This window comes from Oncorhynchus nerka, linkage group LG7 (genome assembly GCF_034236695.1).
Source record: "Oncorhynchus nerka isolate Pitt River linkage group LG7, Oner_Uvic_2.0, whole genome shotgun sequence".
In the NCBI taxonomy this organism is placed as follows: Eukaryota; Metazoa; Chordata; class Actinopteri; order Salmoniformes; family Salmonidae; genus Oncorhynchus; species Oncorhynchus nerka.
Window position 1 is genome coordinate 97339610 of NC_088402.1, and position 19853 is coordinate 97359462.

At 45.9% G+C, this 19853-nt stretch overlaps 1 protein-coding gene across 2 annotated transcripts in view; it reads right to left on the minus strand.

Moving 5' to 3' along the window:
• Positions 1-1737: 1737 nt before the first annotated feature.
• LOC115124017 (mitochondrial carnitine/acylcarnitine carrier protein-like) overlaps positions 1738-19853 on the minus strand; it is a 35812-nt gene continuing 17696 nt past the window's right edge. The window contains exons 7-8 of one of the 2 annotated variants that reach the window (XM_065021025.1): positions 13418-13545; positions 1738-2942 (exon numbers count right to left, since the gene is read on the minus strand). In XM_065021025.1, coding sequence (XP_064877097.1) covers positions 2880-2942; positions 13418-13545 — 191 coding nt within the window. In that variant the 3' untranslated portion in view covers positions 1738-2879. The remainder of the gene's footprint in view (positions 2943-13417; positions 13546-19853) is intronic. The other variant, XM_065021024.1, reaches the window with a different exon arrangement.

Consider the following 19853-nt stretch of genomic DNA (forward strand, 5'->3'; position numbering starts at 1 on the left):
CCTGTTACATTGTACAACCTTCAATGTTATGTCATAATATTCTGGCAAATTAGTTCGCAAAGAGCCAGGCAGCCCAAACTGTTGCATATACCCTGAGTCTGCGTGCAATGAACGCAAGAGGTGACACAATTTCATCTGCTATCCTGGATTTCTTTTAGCTAAATATGGAGGTTTAAAAATATATACTTGTGTATTGATTTTAAGAAAGGCGTTGATGTTTATGGTTAAGTACACATTGGAGCAACGACAGTCGTTGATTGATTGTTTTTTATAAGATAAGTTTAATGCTAGTTAGCAACTTACCTTGGCTTACTGCATTCGCGTAACAGGCAGTCTCCTTGTGGAGTGCAATCTTTCATACTGTCCCTAGGAGGGGTGCGTCACTTGAGTGGGTTGAGTCACTGATGTGATCTTCCTGTCTGGGTTGGCCCCCCCCTTGGGTTGTGCCGTGGCGGAGATCTTTGTGGGCTATACTCGGCCTTGTCTCAGGATGGTAAGTTGGTAGTTGAAGATATCCCTCTAGTGGTGTGGGGGCTGTGCTTTGGCAAAGTGGGTGGGGTTATATCCTTCCTGTTTGGCCCTCCTGACCCCTCCTGTCTCAGCCTCCAGTATTTATGCTGCAGTAGTTTATGTGTCAGGGGGCCAGGGTCAGTTTGTTATACCTGGAGTACTTCTCCTGTCCTATTCGGTGTCCTGTGTGAATTTAAGTGTGCTCTCTCTAATTCTCTCTTTCTCTCTTTCTTTCTCTCTCTCGGAGGACCTGAGCCCTAGGACCATGCCTCAGGACTACCTGACATGACTCCTTGCTGTCACTAGTCCACCTTGCCGTGCTGCTGCTCCAGTTTCAACTGTTCTGCCTTATTATTATTTGACCATGCTGGTCATTTACGAACATTTGAACATCTTGGCCATGTTCTGTTATAATCTCCACCCGGCACAGCCAGTAGAGGACTGGCCACGCCACATAGCCTGGTTCCTCTCTAGGTTTCTTCCTAGGTTTTGGCCTTTCTAGGGAGTTTTTCCTAGCCACCGTGCTTCTACACCTGCATTGCTTGCTGTTTGGGGTTTTAGGTTGGGTTTCTGTACAGCACTTGGAGATATCAGCTGACGTACGAAGGGCTATATAAAATAATATAAAAATAAATAAGTATGTAATCAGGTGGTTAGAGCGTCGGACTAGTAAACTGTAAGGTTGCAAGATTGGATCCCCCAAGCTGACAACGTAAAAATCTGTCGTTCTGCCCCTAAACGAGGCACAACGTTCCTAGGCCATCATTGATAATAAGAATGTGTTCTTAACTGACTTGCCTAGTTAAAAAATATATATTTTAAAAAATCTGCAAAATCGTCGCCTCAAAATACCGATTTCCGATTGTTATGAAAACTTGAAATCGGCCGTTCCGATTAATCGGCCGACCTCTAGTAGATACCACTCCTATTCGTTTGATTGACACCCCCTCATTCTCATATGGGAGGAAGAAATACAGAACTATATTAAATTAATAAATATATGAATTGATTAAAGTTTTAATAAGTTTGTAATTGAACAATTATTACAGATAAAGAGAAAATGAATACATTTTAGTCAGTATTTTTGTATTTCCTTGCTAATTAATGTTTTATTTCATTGTAATTATGGCAGCTTTGGACCTCCATATTATGGTGCTGCAGCACCCCTGAAAGATGAGAATTAAGGTGAAACGTTTACTCTTTTCACAAAAATAGTGCACTGGGCCTTTATTAGTCCTGTATTAGCAGACTGATGTAGCAGACTTATGTAGCAGACTGATGTAGCCGTCTGTCTGTGAAACAAATCGCAGCACCTCCTGCCCCAAAGATCTCCCCGCAACTATGCCTCCAGCAAAAAGACAGAATAAACTTCTTGAATACTAGAACATAAAGGTAGAAATACAATCTAGAAAATAGCTGTGGTCTACTCCTAGCATACCATAAAGGTAGAAAAAGAATCTAGAATACACCTCTCTATGCTCAAAACCTTAGATTAGTGTCCAATGGTAATTTAGGGCCTGAATTACCCATAAGCTATGCATTAATAGACACAGCAATGTCATATTTGTCAAATTACACTTTATTCAAACAAATGTATAAAACCTGTTCTGAGATAAATCTGGATTGCTCATAAATGGATTTGATTAATTGTCAAAATTAATCAAATTATATCACATTTAAAATGTACATCAAAACCCCTAAATTGGTCAATAAACAAATGAAGGCATTTAAAAAAATTGTTTTAAATCTTCAACATTCAAACACGTCTTTATTGTTACTATTAACAATGAATAATGAATATAAATATAGTGCACTTTTATCAGGTGCCTTTTAGACCTTAGGTTCACAGAAATATGTCAAAATCATCCCCTTAAATAAATATCATGATTGTCATTATTTCACTGTGCGTTTAAACTTCTCTTCAACAAGACGTGAATCACAGGACAAGATGTCAGACTGAAACAGGACAAGATGTCAGACTGAAACAGGACAAGATGTCAGACTGAAACAGGACAAGATGTCAAACTGAAACATCAGTGAATATATTTTTTAGAACCACATTAACAACAAGGAGGACAAGAATTCACATTGTTGTTGTCATGAAAAACCATGACTAGTTAAATAAAGGTTAAATACAACAACACAAACCATCACCCTATTCCCTATATAGTGCACTACTTTCCCTATATAGTGCAAAACTGACCAGAGCCCTATTACCTACAGGCCCTAGGCAAAAGTAGTGCACTATATAGGGAATAGTGTGCCATTTGGGAAGCATGAAACTGAGGTCAAGAGAAGAGTCCAGTCTGAAGACAGCGACAGGTCAATGCAGGTTACAACCTCTTAATGACAGGTCATAGAAGGAGTCTTCACCAGGTGGGAGCCAGCCAATTTAGACACTCTAACGCCAATTCATACCCTAGAAAACAGGCCTGCGGGAGACAGAGAGGAGATCAGAGCAGAAAGAACCCTAGAAAGAAAATGATGGGTTATGGATGCTGATAGGTGGGTTGGTGTGGTACTGTGTGTTGATAGGTGGGTTGGTGTGGTACTGTGTGTTGATATGTGGGTTGGTGTGATGCTGGATGCTGATAGGTGGATTGGTGTGGCGGCAGGTAGCCTAGCGGTTAGACCATTGAGCAGGAAAAATAAGGTATCTATGTGAAATCCATAGATTAGGGCCTAATGAAATTATTTTAATTGACCGATTTCCTTATTGACTGTAACTCAGCAAAATCTTTGAAGTTGTTGCATGTTGCGTTTGGATTTTTGTTCAGTGTAGTTCGAATTCCCGAGTCTTCAAGGTGAAAAATAGGTCGATCTGCCCTTTAGCAAGGCACTTAACCCTAATTGCTCCAGGATCGCTGTCAATTTTATTTATTTATTTATTTTATTTCACCTTTATTTAACCAGGTAGGCTAGTTGAGAACACCTTTATTTAACCAGGTAGGCTAGTTGAGAACACCTTTATTTAACCAGGTAGGCTAGTTGAGAACACCTTTATTTAACCAGGTAGGCTAGTTGAGAACACCTTTATTTAACCAGGTAGGCTAGTTGAGAACACCTTTATTTAACCAGGTAGGCTAGTTGAGAACACCTTTATTTAACCAGGTAGGCTAGTTGAGAACACCTTTATTTAACCAGGTAGGCTAGTTGAGAACACCTTTATTTAACCAGGTAGGCTAGTTGAGAACACCTTTATTTAACCAGGTAGGCTAGTTGAGAACACCTTTATTTAACCAGGTAGGCTAGTTGAGAACACCTTTATTTAACCAGGTAGGCTAGTTGAGAACACCTTTATTTAACCAGGTAGGCCAGTTGAGAACAAGTTCTCATTTGCAACTGCGACCTGGCCAAGATAAAGCATAGCAGTGTGAACAGACAACACAGAGTTACACATGGAGTAAACAATTAACAAGTCAATAACACAGTAGAAAAAAAAAATGGGCAGTCTATATACAATGTGTGCAAAAGGCATGAGGAGGTAGGCGAATAATACAATTTTGCAGATTAACACTGGGGTGATAAATGATCAGATGGTCAGTGGGTCTGGCGACGAATATGTAGCGAGGGCCAGCCGACTAGAGCATACAAGTCGCAGTGGTGGGTGGTATAAGGTGCTTTGGTGACAAAACGGATGGCACTATGATAGACTGCATCCAGTTTGCTGAGTAGAGTGTTGGAAGCCATTTTGTAGATGACATCGCCGAAATCGAGGATCGGTAGGATAGTCAGTTTTACTAGGGTAAGCTTGGCGGCGTGAGTGAAGGAGGCTTTGTTGCGGAATAGAAAGCCGACTCTTGATTTGATTTTCGATTGGAGATGTTTGATGTGAGTCTGGAAGGAGAGTTTGCAGTCTAGCCAGACACCTAGGTACTTATAGATGTCCACATATTCAAGGTCGGAACCATCCAGGGTGGTGATGCTAGTCGGGCATGCGGGTGCAGGCAGCGATCGGTTGAAAAGCATGCATTTGGTTTTACTCGCGTTTAAGAGCAGTTGGAGGCCACGGAAGGAGTGCTGTGTGGCATTGAAGCTCGTTTGGAGGTTAGATAGCACAGTGTCCAATGACGGGCCGAAAGTATATAGAATGGTGTCGTCTGCGTAGAGGTGGATCAGGGAATCGCCCGCAGCAAGAGCAACATCATTGATATATACAGAGAAAAGAGTCGGCCCGAGAATTGAACCCTGTGGCACCCCATAGAGACTGCCAGAGGACCGGACAGCATGCCCTCCGATTTGACACACTGAACTCTGTCTGCAAAGTAATTGGTGAACCAGGCAAGGCAGTCATCCGAGAAACCGAGGCTATTGAGTCTGCCGATAAGAATATGGTGATTGACAGAGTCGAAAGCCTTGGCGAGGTCGATGAAGACGGCTGCACAGTACTGTCTTTTATCGATGGCGGTTATGATATCGTTTAGTACCTTGAGCGTGGCTGAGGTGCACCCGTGACCGGCTCGGAAACCAGATTGCACAGCGGAGAAGGTACGGTGGGATTCGAGATGGTCAGTGACCTGTTTGTTGACTTGGCTTTCGAGGACCTTAGATAGGCAGGGCAGGATGGATATAGGTCTATAGCAGTTTGGGTCCAGGGTGTCTCCCCTTTGAAGAGGGGGATGACTGCGGCAGCTTTCAATCCTTGGGGATCTCAGACGATATGAAAGAGAGGTTGAACAGGCTGGTAATAGGGGTTGCGACAATGGCGGCAGATAGTTTCAGAAATAGAGGGTCCAGATTGTCAAGCCCAGCTGATTTGTACGGGTCTAGGTTTTGCAGCTCTTTCAGAACATCTGCTATCTGGATTTGGGTAAAGGAGAACCTGGAGAGGCTTGGGCGAGGAGCTGCGGGGGCGGAGCTGTTGGCCGAGGTTGGAGTAGCCAGGCGGAAGGCATGGCCAGCCGTTGAGAAGTGCTTATTGAAGCTTTCGATAATCGTGGATTTATCGGTGGAGACCGTGTTACCTAGCCTCAGTGCAGTGGGCAGCTGGGAGGAGGTGCTCTTGTTCTCCATGGACTTCACAGTGTCCCAGAACTTTTTGGAGTTGGAGCTACAGGATGCAAACTTCTGCCTGAAGAAGCTGGCCTTAGCTTTCCTGACTGACTGCGTGTATTGGTTCCTGACTTCCCTGAACAGTTGCATATCACGGGGCTATTCGATGCTATTGCAGTCCGCCACAGGATGTTTTTGTGCTGGTCGAGGGCAGTCAGGTCTGGAGTGAACCAAGGGCTGTATCTGTTCTTGGTTCTGCATTTTTGAACGGAGCATGCTTATCTAAAATGGTGAGGAAGTTACTTTTAAAGAATGACCAGGCATCCTCAACTGACGGGATGAGGTCAATGTCCTTCCAGGATACCCGGGCCAGGTCGATTAGAAAGGCCTGCTCACAGAAGTGTTTTAGGGAGCGTTTGACAGTGATGAGGGGTGGTCGTTTGACTGCGGCTCCGTAGCGGATACAGGCAATGAGGCAGTGATCGCTGAGATCCTGGTTGAAGACAGCGGAGGTGTATTTGGAGGGCCAGTTGGTCAGGATGACGTCTATGAGGGTGCCCTTGTTTACAGAGTTAGGGTTGTACCTGGTGGGTTCCTTGATGATTTGAGTGAGATTGAGGGCATCTAGCTTACATTGTAGGACTGCCGGGGTGTTAAGCATATCCCAGTTTAGGTCACCTAACAGAACAAACTCTGAAGCTAGATGGGGGCGATCAATTCACAAATGGTGTCCAGGGCACAGCTGGGAGCTGAGGGTGGCCGGTAGCAGGCGGCAACAGTGAGAGACTTATTTCTGGAGAGGGTAATTTTCAAAATTAGTAGTTCGAACTGTTTGGGTATGGACCTGGAAAGTATGACATTACTTTGCAGGCTATCTCTGCAGTAGACTGCAACTCCGCCCCCTTTGGTAGTTCTATCTTGACGGAAGATGTTATAGTTGGGTATGGAAATCTCTGAATTTTTGGTGGCCTTCCTGAGCCAGGATTCAGACACGGCAAGGACATCAGGGTTAGCAGAGTGTGCTAAAGCAGTGAGTAAAACAAACTTAGGGAGGAGGCTTCTGATGTTGACATGCATAAAACCAAGGCTTTTTCGATCACAGAAGTCAACGAATGAGGGTACCTGGGGACATGCAGGGCCTGGGTTTACCTCCACATCACCCGCGGAACAGAGAAGGAGTAGTATGAGGGTGCGGCTAAAGGCTATCAAAACTGGTCGCCTAGAGCGTTGGGGGCAGAGGATAAGAGGAGCAGGTTTCTGGGCATGGTAGAATATATTCAGGGCATAATGCACAGACAGGGGTATGGTGGGGTGCGGGTACAGCGGAGGTAAGCCCAGGCACTGGGTGATGATGAGACAGGTTGTATCTCTGGACATGCTGGTTGTAATGGGTGAGGTCACCGCATGTGTGGGAGGTGGGACAAAGGAGGTAACAGGGGCATGCAGAGTGGATCTAGGGGCTCCATTGTGAACTAAAACAATGATAACTAACCTGAACAACAGTATACAAGGCATATTGACATCTGAGAGAGACATACAGCGAGGCATACAGTAATCACAGGTGTTGAATTTGGAAAGCTAGCTAAAAACAGTAGGCGAGGCTAATCCGCTAGCACAACAAACAGCAGGTAAAATGGCGTTGACTAGGCAACGTCAACGTTAATGGCTGTTCCCTGGCTGTGACCCCACTCTCTGACAGTGTCGCAGGGGAAGCTGGGATATGTAAAAAGCACATTTCCATTTGTAGGGCGGTTTCCTGGACACAGATTAATCCTAGACTAAATTTCTCAGACATGGTTTCAAATAGTTTCACACTTGCCCACTAGTCTAGATTTAAAACATCTGATTTCCAGAAGGAAGATTAGAGTTAATCTAGATCTAGGTGAAGACTTGGCCAGAGGCTTAACTTCAGATGAATGGATGAACTTGGCAATGGAGGAAAATGTATTACCTGGACTATTTCAATGATCATCAAAGAGCACCTCCAAGGCAAAAGGGCGGCAAAAGACAGGAGCAACTCACTGACTATTTCAATGATCATCAAAGAGCACCTCCAAGGCAAAAGGGCGGTAAAAGACAGGAGCAACTCACTGAATGATTTTGGACTATTTCAATGATCATCAAAGAGCACCTCCAAGGCAAAAGGGTGGTAAAAGACAGGAGCAACTCACTGACTATTTCAATGATCATCAAAGAGCACCTCCAAGGCAAAAGGGCGGTAAAAGACAGGAGCAACTCACTGAATGATTTTGAAGAACTCAATTTCTGTGACCTTTTCCGTGTGTACAAAGAAAATGCATCTATTTGTTTGCTTGAGCCAAGGCTTTCATCTGACTATCTTCAGAGAAGGCCCATCCCTCCTTCCCAACAACTGCTGATCACCTTGAGTTTTTGGCATCTGGTACCTTCCATCGTGAAACAGGAGATTAGTGTAAGTGAACTGACTGTATGCAGAAATGTCCAAAGTCTATATGTGAACTGAACGACAATTACATCAATTTCGCTGATGCTGCTGCCCAAGCCAACTACAAGGTAGAGTTCTATTATAAAGTGGATGTATATCCCATCAACGGGACATTAAAAACTGTAATAACTTATGTTTCACCGAGTCGTGGCTGAATGACGACATGAATAACATACAGCTGGTGGGTTACACACTGTATCGGCCGGATAGAACAGCAGACAAGTGGTGCTGGTCTATGTGTATTTGCAACCGCTGGTGCAAGGAAGGAAGTCTCGAGGTTTTGCTTGCCTGAGGTAGAGTATCTCATGATAAGCTGTAGACCACGCTATCTACCTAGAGAGTTTTAATCTATATTCTTCGTAGCTGTCTATTTACCACCACAGACCGATGCTGGCACTAAGACCACACTCAATGAGCTGTATAAGGCCATAAGCAAACAGAAAATGCTCATCCAGAGGCGGCGCTCCTAGTGGCCGGGGACTCTAATGAAGGGAAACTTAAATCCGTTTTACCTCATTTCTACCAGCATGTTAAATGTGCAACCAGAGGGAAAAAACTCTAGACCCCTTTACTCCACACACAGAGATGTGTGCAAAGCTCTCCCGTGACCTCCATTTGGCAAATCTGACCATAATTCAATCCTCCTGATTCCTGCTTTCAAGCTAAAATTAAAGCAGGAAGCACCGGTGACTCAGTCAATACAAAAGTGGTCAGATGAAGCAGATGCTACACTACAGGACTGTTTTGCTAGAACAGACTGGAACATGTTCCAGGATTCTTCAGATCACAATGAGGAGTATACCACATCAGCCAATGGCTTCATCAATAAGTGCATCGATGACATCGTCCACCGGGGTCCTCCACCAGTCCCCCAGCTCCACTGGTCTAACTGGGGGTCCTTCACCAGTCCCCCAGCTCCTCTGGTCTAACTGGGGGTCATCCACCAATCCCCCAGCTCCTCTGGTCTAAGTGGGGGTCCTCCACCAGTCCCCCATCTTTCTCTGGTCTTACTGGGGGTCCTCGACCAGTCCCCCAGCTCCTCTGGTCTAACTGGGGGTCATCCACCAGTCCCCCAGCTCATCTGGTCTTACTGGGGGTCCTACACCAGTCCCCCAGCTCCTCTGGTCTTACAGGGGGTCCTCCACCAGTCCCCCAGCTCCCTCTGGTCTTACTGGGGGTCCTCCACCAGTCCCCCATCTGCCTCTGGTCTTACTGGGGGTCCTCCACCAGTCCCCCATCTGCCTCTGGTCTAACTGGGGGTCCTCCACCAGTCCCCCAGCTCCTCTGGTCTAACTGGGGTCCTCCACCAGTCCCCCAGCTCCCTGGTGTTACTGGGGGTCCTCCACCAGTCCCCCATCTGCCTCTGGTCTTACTGGGGGTCCTCCACCAGTCCCCCATCTGGACTGGTGGAGGGTTCTCTGGTCTTACTGGGGGGTCTCCACCAGTCCCCAGGAGGAACCCCAGTCCCCAGCTCCTCTGGTCTTACTGGGGGTCTTCCACCAGTCCCCTAGCTCCTCTGGTCTAACTGGGCGTCTTCAACCAGTCCCCCAGCTCATCTGTCTCTGATCTTACTGGGGGTCCTCCACCAGTCTCCCAGCTCATCTGTCTCTGGTCTTACTGGGGGTCCTCCACCAGTCTCCCAGCTCATCTGTCTCTGTCTTACTGGGGGTCCTCCACCAGTCTCCCAGCTCATCTGTCTCTGGTCTTACTGGGGGTCCTCCACCAGTCTCCCAGCTCATCTGTCTCTGGTCTTACTGGGGGTCCTCCACCAGTCTCCCAGCTCATCTGTCTCTGGTCTTACTGGGGTTCTCCTACCAGTATTGAAACACTCCCCACGATTAACAGCATTTGTCCTCTTTAAGTAGATTTTTATATATTTTTCCACAGAACCTTAGAAAGACAAGATGATATAGAACTTATATTAGTAATTGTTTGTGATAGTTTGTTACATTTCTGTCACACAAATACATTTAGGCCCCACTGTGTTGTTACACCAGAAAAGTAACATTTCAAAGTGACTCTGATTTGTAAAAGGGGGCCAGTAAATACAGTATATTACCTGAAGTTGCTGAAGCGTCCGTACGTTTAGTTTTTCGCTTGTGGAATTGTGGAATTCATCACAAATGGTAGTCCAGGCATTCTGTTTCTTGTTTTCTGTTGATTAATCATACTGTTTGCTCTCCATAATTGGGTGATTTGACACAATTCACTTGAAGAGGGTTTTTCAAAGTGTTTTCTTTAACCTCCGTCCATTGTTTGGATTAGGTGAGTTGCTCCAATTCCACACAATGCGTATGTATTAGTGTCCCATGCCTGGTTTCTGGAGCATCCTCAGGTCAGAACATTAACCAAATCAAGCTTCACAAAGATGAACTGGTTAGTCCTTACTTTCCTTAGTCTGGGACTTCCTAGTCTAGAAATAATTAATCTGAAGTTAAATGGCTCAGAAAGCCATTGTTTTATCTAGATTCATTTAAGTAGAATTAGCCTGGTCCTGATTTAAATTGAACTATGTCTGTGAAACCGCCCAGTAGTGAAACAGGACAAATATAAGCACTCCCTATTTGACCTTTTCAAATGGTGATTGGTGGGGTGGTGTGGTACTAAATGCTGATTGGTGGTGTGGTACTAAATGCTGATTGGTGGTGTGGTACTAAATGCTGATTGGTGGGGTGGTGTGGTACTAGATGCTGATTGGTGGGGTGGTACTAGATGCTGATTGGTGGTGTGGTACTAGATGCTGATAGGTGATGTGGTACTAGATGCTGATTGGTGGTGTGGTACTAGATGCTGATTGGTGGTGTGGTACTAGATGCTGATAGGTGATGTGGTACTAGATGCTGATTGGTGGTGTGGTACTAGATGCTGATAGGTGGTGTGGTACTAGATGCTGATTGGTAGGGTGGTGTGGTACTAAATGCTGATAGGTGGCGTGGTGTGGTACTAGATGCTGATTGGTGGGTTGGTACTAAATGCTGATTGGTGGGGTGGTGTGGTACTAAATGCTGATTGGTGGGGTGGTGTGGTACTAGATGCTGATAGGTGATGTGGTACTAGATGCTGATTGGTGGGGTGGTGTGGTACTAGATGCTGATTGGTAGGGTGGTGTGGTACTAGATGCTGATAGGTGGGGTGGTGTGGTACTAGATGCTGATAGTTGGGGTGGTGTGGTACTAAATTCTGATTGGTGATGTGGTACTAGATGCTGATAGGTGGGGTGGTGTGGTACTAAATGCTGATTGGTGGGGTGGTGTGGTACTAAATGCTGATTGGTGGGTTGGTGTGGTACTAAATGCTGATAGTTGGGGTGGTGTGGTACTAGATGCTGATAGGTGGGGTGGTGTGGTACTAAATGCTGATAGTTGGGGTGGTGTGGTACTAGATGCTGATTGGTGGGGTGGTGTGGTACTAAATGCTGATAGGTGGGTGGTGTGGTACTAAATGCTGATAGGTGGGGTGGTGTGGTACTAAATGCTGATAGGTGGGGTGGTGTGGTACTAGATGCTGATTGGTGGGGTGGTGTGGTACTAAATGCTGATAGGTGGGGTGGTGTGGTACTAAATGCTGATAGGTGGGGTGGTGTGGTACTAGATGCTGATTGGTGGGGTGGTGTGGTACTAAATGCTGATTGGTGGGGTGGTGTGGTACTAAATGCTGATAGGTGGGGTGGTGTGGTACTAGATGCTGATTGGTGATGTGGTACTAGATGCTGATAGGTGGGGTGGTGTGGTACTAAATGCTGATTGGTGGGGTGGTGTGGTACTAGATGCTGATTGGTGATGTGGTACTAGATGCTGATAGGTGGGGTGGTGTGGTACTAGATGCTGATTGGTGGGGTGGTGTGGAACTAGATGCTGATTGGTGGGGTGGTACTAGATGCTGATAGGTGATGTGGTACTAGATGCTGATTGGTGGTGTGGTACTAGATGCTGATAGGTGATGTGGTACTAGATGCTGATTGGTGGTGTGGTACTAGATGCTGATAGGTGGTGTGGTACTAGATGCTGATTGGTAGGGTGGTGTGGTACTAAATGCTGATAGGTGGCGTGGTGTGGTACTAGATGCTGATTGGTGGGTTGGTACTAAATGCTGATTGGTGGGGTGGTGTGGTACTAAATGCTGATTGGTGGGGTGGTGTGGTACTAGATGCTGATAGGTGATGTGGTACTAGATGCTGATTGGTGGGGTGGTGTGGTACTAGATGCTGATAGGTGGGGTGGTGTGGTACTAGATGCTGATTGGTGGGTTGGTACTAAATGCTGATTGGTGGGGTGGTGTGGTACTAAATGCTGATTGGTGGGGTGGTGTGGTACTAGATGCTGATAGGTGATGTGGTACTAGATGCTGATTGGTGGGGTGGTGTGGAACTAGATGCTGATTGGTGGGGTGGTACTAGATGCTGATAGGTGATGTGGTACTAGATGCTGATTGGTGGTGTGGTACTAGATGCTGATAGGTGATGTGGTACTAGATGCTGATTGGTGGTGTGGTACTAGATGCTGATAGGTGGTGTGGTACTAGATGCTGATTGGTAGGGTGGTGTGGTACTAAATGCTGATAGGTGGCGTGGTGTGGTACTAGATGCTGATTGGTGGGTTGGTACTAAATGCTGATTGGTGGGGTGGTGTGGTACTAAATGCTGATTGGTGGGGTGGTGTGGTACTAGATGCTGATAGGTGATGTGGTACTAGATGCTGATTGGTGGGGTGGTGTGGTACTAGATGCTGATAGGTGGGGTGGTGTGGTACTAGATGCTGATAGTTGGGGTGGTGTGGTACTAAATGCTGATTGGTGGGGTGGTGTGGTACTAAATGCTGATTGGTGGGTTGGTGTGGTACTAAATGCTGATAGTTGGGGTGGTGTGGTACTAGATGCTGATAGGTGGGGTGGTGTGGTACTAAATGCTGATAGTTGGGGTGGTGTGGTACTAAATGCTGATTGGTGGGGTGGTGTGGTACTAAATGCTGATAGGTGGGGTGGTGGGTACTAAATGCTGATAGGTGGGGTGGTGTGGTACTAAATGCTGATAGGTGGGGTGGTGTGGTACTAGATGCTGATTGGTGGGGTGGTGTGGTACTAAATGCTGATAGGTGGGGTGGTGTGGTACTAAATGCTGATAGGTGGGGTGGTGTGGTACTAGATGCTGATTGGTGGGGTGGTGTGGTACTAAATGCTGATTGGTGGGGTGGTGTGGTACTAAATGCTGATAGGTGGGGTGGTGTGGTACTAGATGCTGATTGGTGATGTGGTACTAGATGCTGATAGGTGGGGTGGTGTGGTACTAAATGCTGATAGGTGGGGTGGTGTGGTACTAGATGCTGATTGGTGATGTGGTACTAGATGCTGATAGGTGGGGTGGTGTGGTACTAGATGCTGATTGGTGGGGTGGTGTGGAACTAAATGCTGATTGGTGGGTTGGTGTGGCTATAGGTCTTGTAATAGGTTGTCTACCGCGTTGGCAGGGAAGGCTCTGAGGAACACGGCGTTGGATCCTTTATAGAGTGCTCTGGGCCCCTCGTCACGAAGCAGCTCCCGCAGTACATCTAGCAGACCTGTTCCCCTGTAGCGCCCGTCTGGAGCTACACACACACAGTAAGAAAAAACACATTTTCATTTGAATCTAAATGGTTAGTTACGCTTCCCCCAGGTAATTTGAATCTAAATGGTTAGTTACGCTTCCCCCAGGTAATTTGAATCTAAATGGTTAGTTACGCTTCCCCCAGGTAATTTGAATCTAAATGGTTAGTTACGCTTCCCCCAGGTAATTTGAATCTAAATGGTTAGTTACGCTTCCCCCAGTTAATTTGAATCTAAATAATTATCTATAGTTCCCCCAGGTCTTCACACAGGTATTCATTCAGTGCTCCTTCTCTGTACCTTCCTCTGTTACTCAGCAGGATGAGGACTGAGAATCTGTCTGTTATTGCCAGTTGTCACCACTACATGGGAGCATTCAGCTGCTGTCTCCTATAGTCCTGGCTGCCAGGCTCCTGTAGTTTCGTGTCATTTAGCAGACGCTCTCATGCAGAGATATTTACAGTCAGGCCATTCAACTAAGTTAGGTAAAACCACCACATATCACAGTTTCCAGTCAGGCCATTCAACTGTGACAACCCTCCCACTCTGTCTGCAGACCCTCCCACTCTGTCTGAAGACCCTCCCACTCTGTCTGCAGACCCTCCCACTCTGTCTGCCGACCCTCCCACTCTGTCTGCAGACCCTCCCACTCTGTCTGCAGACCCTCCCACTCTGTCTGCCGAATTCTTTTTTCTTTGCTCTTGTTCTCCTTAATAGGAGGTCGGTGGGCGGAGCCGGGAGGGTCGTCAGCAAAATGGGACACACCTGGGCTCGGGTGTATTGGAGAGAGACTCTCCATGCAGACACATGGATAGAGTTTGGTTGTGGCAGTTAGCAGGTTGCTTTGGCACCTTTCAACACCCCTCAACACCCCTCATTATCACATTTATGCATGCAAATACTCACTTACATTACTGACTACACACACACACACACCATTGTTCATTGTATTTAGTTTACTTCCATTAATAAATATATTGTTATTCCTTATCTCCACGTTGTCTCCCTTTTTTGTTTTTACGAACTTCGAGTCGGTTCGTGACAAGTGAGGGCTCGTCTGGGATTTAAGGTTGGTTCCTAGACATTTTGGCATATAGCACTTTGTTGCATTATGAAGGACTAATACTGGTATGAGTTGTGTTTGGGAGAAAATGTGCATTTAATGTTTGAGAACTCTGTAGGTGCTTTGTAACTTCCGTTACAGCTTTTGAGTTGTAATGTTTGGGAGGCCCAGTGTTGGTTGCCTTCGTTTGGGAAACTAGCCACTGCGGTGGATAGTTGGTTGTGTGCTGCGTTGGAGATATTGGAGATATTGGTTAGTTTCCAGGCCCCTGCCCAGGCTGGAGACTCGTGATCTACTCAATGTTGGGACATCGGTCTGAGGTGAGTACCATTGGCTGTGTACCTCAGTGGGAGATTTGGATAGGGTAGTGACGCTTGCTACCTGGAGCTATAGCCTTTATTTTTCCCCTGTTAGGCTTAGCGACGTGTTTCACTTTGGAATATGTTGGGTTATTTTGTTTGTTATTTTTGTGTGGTGTCTGTGGATGGAGCAGTTGTCTCGGGGGCACATCCGTGGCTTGGGTGAATCTGCCAGCATGCTGCGTGTTTTAATTTATTTATTTTTCCCTTGCCAGTAGACTACAGTGTGTAATTACCCACCGCAAATCTGCACGAAGACTAGGGTTGAGTTACTGTAGGTCTTATGGGAAGCTCCATATATTTATCTCTTCTGTGGTGCCCAGCGTGATCGTCAGTTCTCTTGTGGTCCGGTCTGGTGTGTTCAGCAGAGGGGAAGAGCGAGATCTTTTTTTTCTATTTCTAGTGGCTATGGCGTAGACACATTCATTCGCTTTCCATCAGAGGAACTGTTAGAATTATGTACTGAAGAACAGCTGTTGAAGATTGCTGAACAGTACCAGGTTGAAATTAGTGATAAACGTCTAAACAATTATATTAGGTTGATATTGAAGGCCAATCTGATGTGTGGTATTTCTGAAGTTACCTCTCGCCATCTCCCTGTTTCATTACACTGGCTGCTCCATCTGTTAGCCCTAGTGGTCTTCTTTCAAACAGCAGAAACAACTGCTTCGGTTAAAGCTAGAGCATGATCGTGAGAGGCTACAGCGCGATCATGAGAAGCTAGAGCACGATCGTGAGAAGCTAGAGCACGATCGTGAGAAGCTAGAGCACGATCGTGAGAAGCTAGAGCACGATCGTGAGAAGCTAGAGCACGATCGGGAGAAGCTAGAGCACGATCGTGAGAAGCTAGAGCACGATCGTGAGAAGCTAGAGCACGATCGGAGAAGCTAGAGCACGATCGTGAGAAGCTAGAGCACGATCGTGTAAAGTATGAAAAATAATTGGAATTTAAACAGGATTTGGAGCTAAAATCAAGCTGCAACAAGAGCTGGTTAGGGAAGGAAAGCTCTCAGGGGAGAGTTTGCTCTGGGAAGATGACCCAGATTTAGCTAGGGGACGCTCCTCTTTTGGTCGTGACTCGACACATTTGATGTTGTTGGGAATAAAGGTGAAATAAAAAAATGTCAGTTTTGATGTCATCACTATTAATCTACAATGTAGAAAATAGTACAAATAAAAACCATTGAATAAGTAGGTGTGTCCAAACTTGTGACTGGTACAGTATATACAGTATGTGATGGGATGTATAGACAATAAGGACAGTTTGTGGATTAAATATATAGTATATCTGTAGAACCCGTGGACAGAATCGTATATGCAAAGCAAAAGTTGAATAGGATACAGTCTATGCATATACAATGAGTACAACAGTATGTAAACATGATTAAAGTGACCAGTGTTCCATTATTACAGTGACCAGTGTTCCATTATTAAAGTGACCAGTGTTCCATTATTACAGTGACCAGTGTTAAAGTGACCAGTGTTCCATTATTACAGTGACCAGTGTTCCATTATTACAGTGACCAGTGTTCCATTATTAAAGGGACCAGTGTTCCATTTATTAAAGTGACCAGTGTTCCATTATTAAAGGGACTAGTGTTCCATTATTAAAGTGGCCAGTGTTCCATTATTAATGTGACCAGTGTTCCATTATTAAAGTGACTAGTGTTCCATTATTAAAGGGACCAGTGTTCCATTATTACAGTGACCAGTGTTCCATTATTAATGTGACCAGTGTTCCATTATTAATGTGACCAGTGTTCCATTATTACAGTGACCAGTGTTCCATTATTAAAGGGACCAGTGTTCCATTATTAAAGTGACCAGTGTTCCATTATTAAAGTGACTAGTGTTCCATTATTAAAGGGACCAGTGTTCCATTATTAAAGTGACTAGTGTTCCATTATTAAAGGGACCAGTGTTCCATTATTAAAGTGACTAGTGTTCCATTATTAAAGTGACCAGTGTTCCGTTATTAAAGTGACCAGTGTTCCATTATTAAAGGGACCAGTGTTCCATTATTAAAGTGACCAGTGTTCCATTATTAAAGTGACCAGTGTTCCATTGTTAAAGTGACCAGTGTTCCATTATTAAAGTGACTAGTGTTCCATTATTAAAGTGACCAGTGTTCCGTTATTAAAGTGACCAGTGTTCCATTATTAAAGGGACCAGTGTTCCATTATTAAAGTGACCAGTGTTCCATTATTAAAGTGACCAGTGTTCCATTGTTAAAGTGACCAGTGTTCCATTATTAAAGTGACCAGTGTTCCATTATTACAGTGACCAGTGTTCCATTATTACAGTCACCAGTGTTCCATGATTAAAATGGAGTTAGGGGGTGTGTCTGGCCCCTAACAGGGATGGAGGTAGGGGGTGTGTCTGGCCCCTAACAGGGATGCAGTTAGGAGGTGTGTCTGGCCCCTAACAGGGATGGAGGAAGGGGGTGTGTCTGGCCCCTAACAGGGATGGAGGTAGGGGGTGTCTCTGGCCCCTAACAGGGATGGAGGTAGGGGGTGTGTCTGGCCCCTAACAGGGATGGAGTTAGGGGGTGTCTCTGGCCCCTAACAGGGATGGAGTTAGGGGGTGTCTCTGGCCCCTAACAGGGATGGAGGTAGGGGGTGTGTCTAGACGGCCCCTAACAGGGATGGAGGTAGGGGGTGTGTCTGGCCCCTAACAGGGATGGAGGTAGGGGGTGTGTCTGGCCCCTAACAGGGATGGGGGTAGGGGGTGTGTCTGGCCCCTAACAGGGATGGAGGTAGGGGTGTGTCTGGCCCCTAACAGGGATGGAGTTAGGGGTGTCTCTGGCCCCCTAACAGGGATGGAGTTAGGGGTGTCTCTGGCCCCTAACAGGGATGGAGGTAGGGGTGTGTCTAGACGGCCCCTAACAGGGATGGAGGTAGGGGTGTGTCTGGCCCCTAACAGGGATGGAGGTAGGGGGTGTGTCTGGCCCCTAACAGGGATGGAGGTAGGGGGTGTGTCTGGCCCCTAACAGGGATGGAGTTAGGGGGTGTGTCTGGCCCCTAACAGGGATGGAGTTAGGGGGTGTGTCTGGCCCCTAACAGGGATGGGGGTAGGGAGTGTGTCTGGCCCCTAACAGGGATGGAGGTAGGGGGTGTGTCTGGCCCCTAACAGGGATGGAGGTAGGGGGTGTGTCTGGCCCCTAACAGGGATGGAGGTAGGGGGTGTGTCTGGCCCTTCTTACATCATATAGCCCTTCGTACATCAGCTGATATCTCAAAGTGCTGTACAGAAACCCAGCCTAAAACCCCAAACAGCAAGCAATGCAGGTGTAGAAGCACGTGTCGTGTGTTATATATCATGTGTTTTCATATCATGTGTTTTATGTTGTCAACTATGCATGCGGCCTTCTTGGCCAGGTCACATTTGGAAAAGAGATTTATTTCACCTTTTTTTTAACCAGGTAGTTTAGTTGAGAACAAGTTCTCATTTGCAACTGCTACCTGGCCAAGATAAAGCAAAGCAGTTCGACACATACAACAACACAGAGTTACACATGGAGTAAAACAAACATACAGTCAATAATACAGTAGAAAGAAACACACAGTGTGTGCAAATAAGGTAACTGCATCCAATTTGCTGAGTAGAGTGTTGGAAGCTATTTTATAGATGACATCACCGAAGTCGAGGATCGGTAGGATGGTCAGTTTTACGAGGGTATGTTTGGCAGCATGAGTGAATGAGGCTTTGTTGGGAAATAGGAAGCCGATTCCAGATTTAATTTTGGATTGGAGATGCTTAATGTGAGTCTGGAAGGAGAGTTTACAGTCTAACCACACATCTAGGTATTTGTAGTTGTCCACGTATTCTAAGTCAGAGCCGTCCAGAGTAGTGATGCTGGACGGGCGGGTGCGGGCAGCGATCGGTTGAAAAGCATGCATTTAAGAGCAGTTGGAGGCCACGGAAGGAGAGTTGTATGGCATTGAAGCTCGTCTGGAGGTTAGTTAACACAGTGTCCAAAGAAGGGCCAGAAGTATACAGAATGGTGTCGTCTGCGTAGAGGTGGATCAGAGAATCACCAGCAGCAATAGCGACCTCATTGATGTCTACAGAGAAGAGAATCGGCCTGAGAATTTAACCCTGTGGCACCCCCATAGAGACTGCCAGAGGTCCGAGCAACAGGCCCTCCAATTTGACACACTGAACTCTATCTGAGAAGTAGTTAGTGAACCAGGCGAGGCAATCATTAGAGAAACCAAGGCTGTTGAGTCTGCCGTTAAGAATGTGGGGAATGAGAGTCGAAAGCCTTGGCCAGGCCGATGAAGACGGCTGCACAGTACTGTCTCTTATCGACGGCGGTTATGATATCATTTAGGACCTTGAGCATGGCTGAGGTGCACCCCATAACCAGCTCTGAAACCAGATTGCATAGCGGAGAAGGTACGGTGGGATTCAAAATGGTCGGTAATTTGTTTGTTGACTTGGCTTTCGAAGAGTTTAGACGGCAGGGTAGGATAAATATAGGTCTGTAGCAGTTTGGGTCTAGAGAGATGTGACCTCTCTGGTTAAATAAAGGGTAACAAATAAATAAACTCACCCAAAAAATAAATGTCCCTTTTTCAGGACCCCGTCTTTCAAAGATGGGGCGGCAGGGTAGCCTAGTGGTTAGAGCGGTGGACTAGTAACCGGAAGGTTGCAAGTTCAAACCCCCGAGCTGACAAGGTACAAATCTGTCGTTCTGTCCCTGAACAGGCAGTTAACCCACTGTTCCTATGCCGTCATTAAAAATAAGAATTTGTTCTTAACTGACTTGCCTAGTTAAATAAATGTAAAAAAAAGTAGGTAAAATTACAAATTAAAAAAGATCATTTGTAAAAATTGAAACACTTTCCCATGCTTGTTCAATGAACCATAAACAATTAATGAGAAC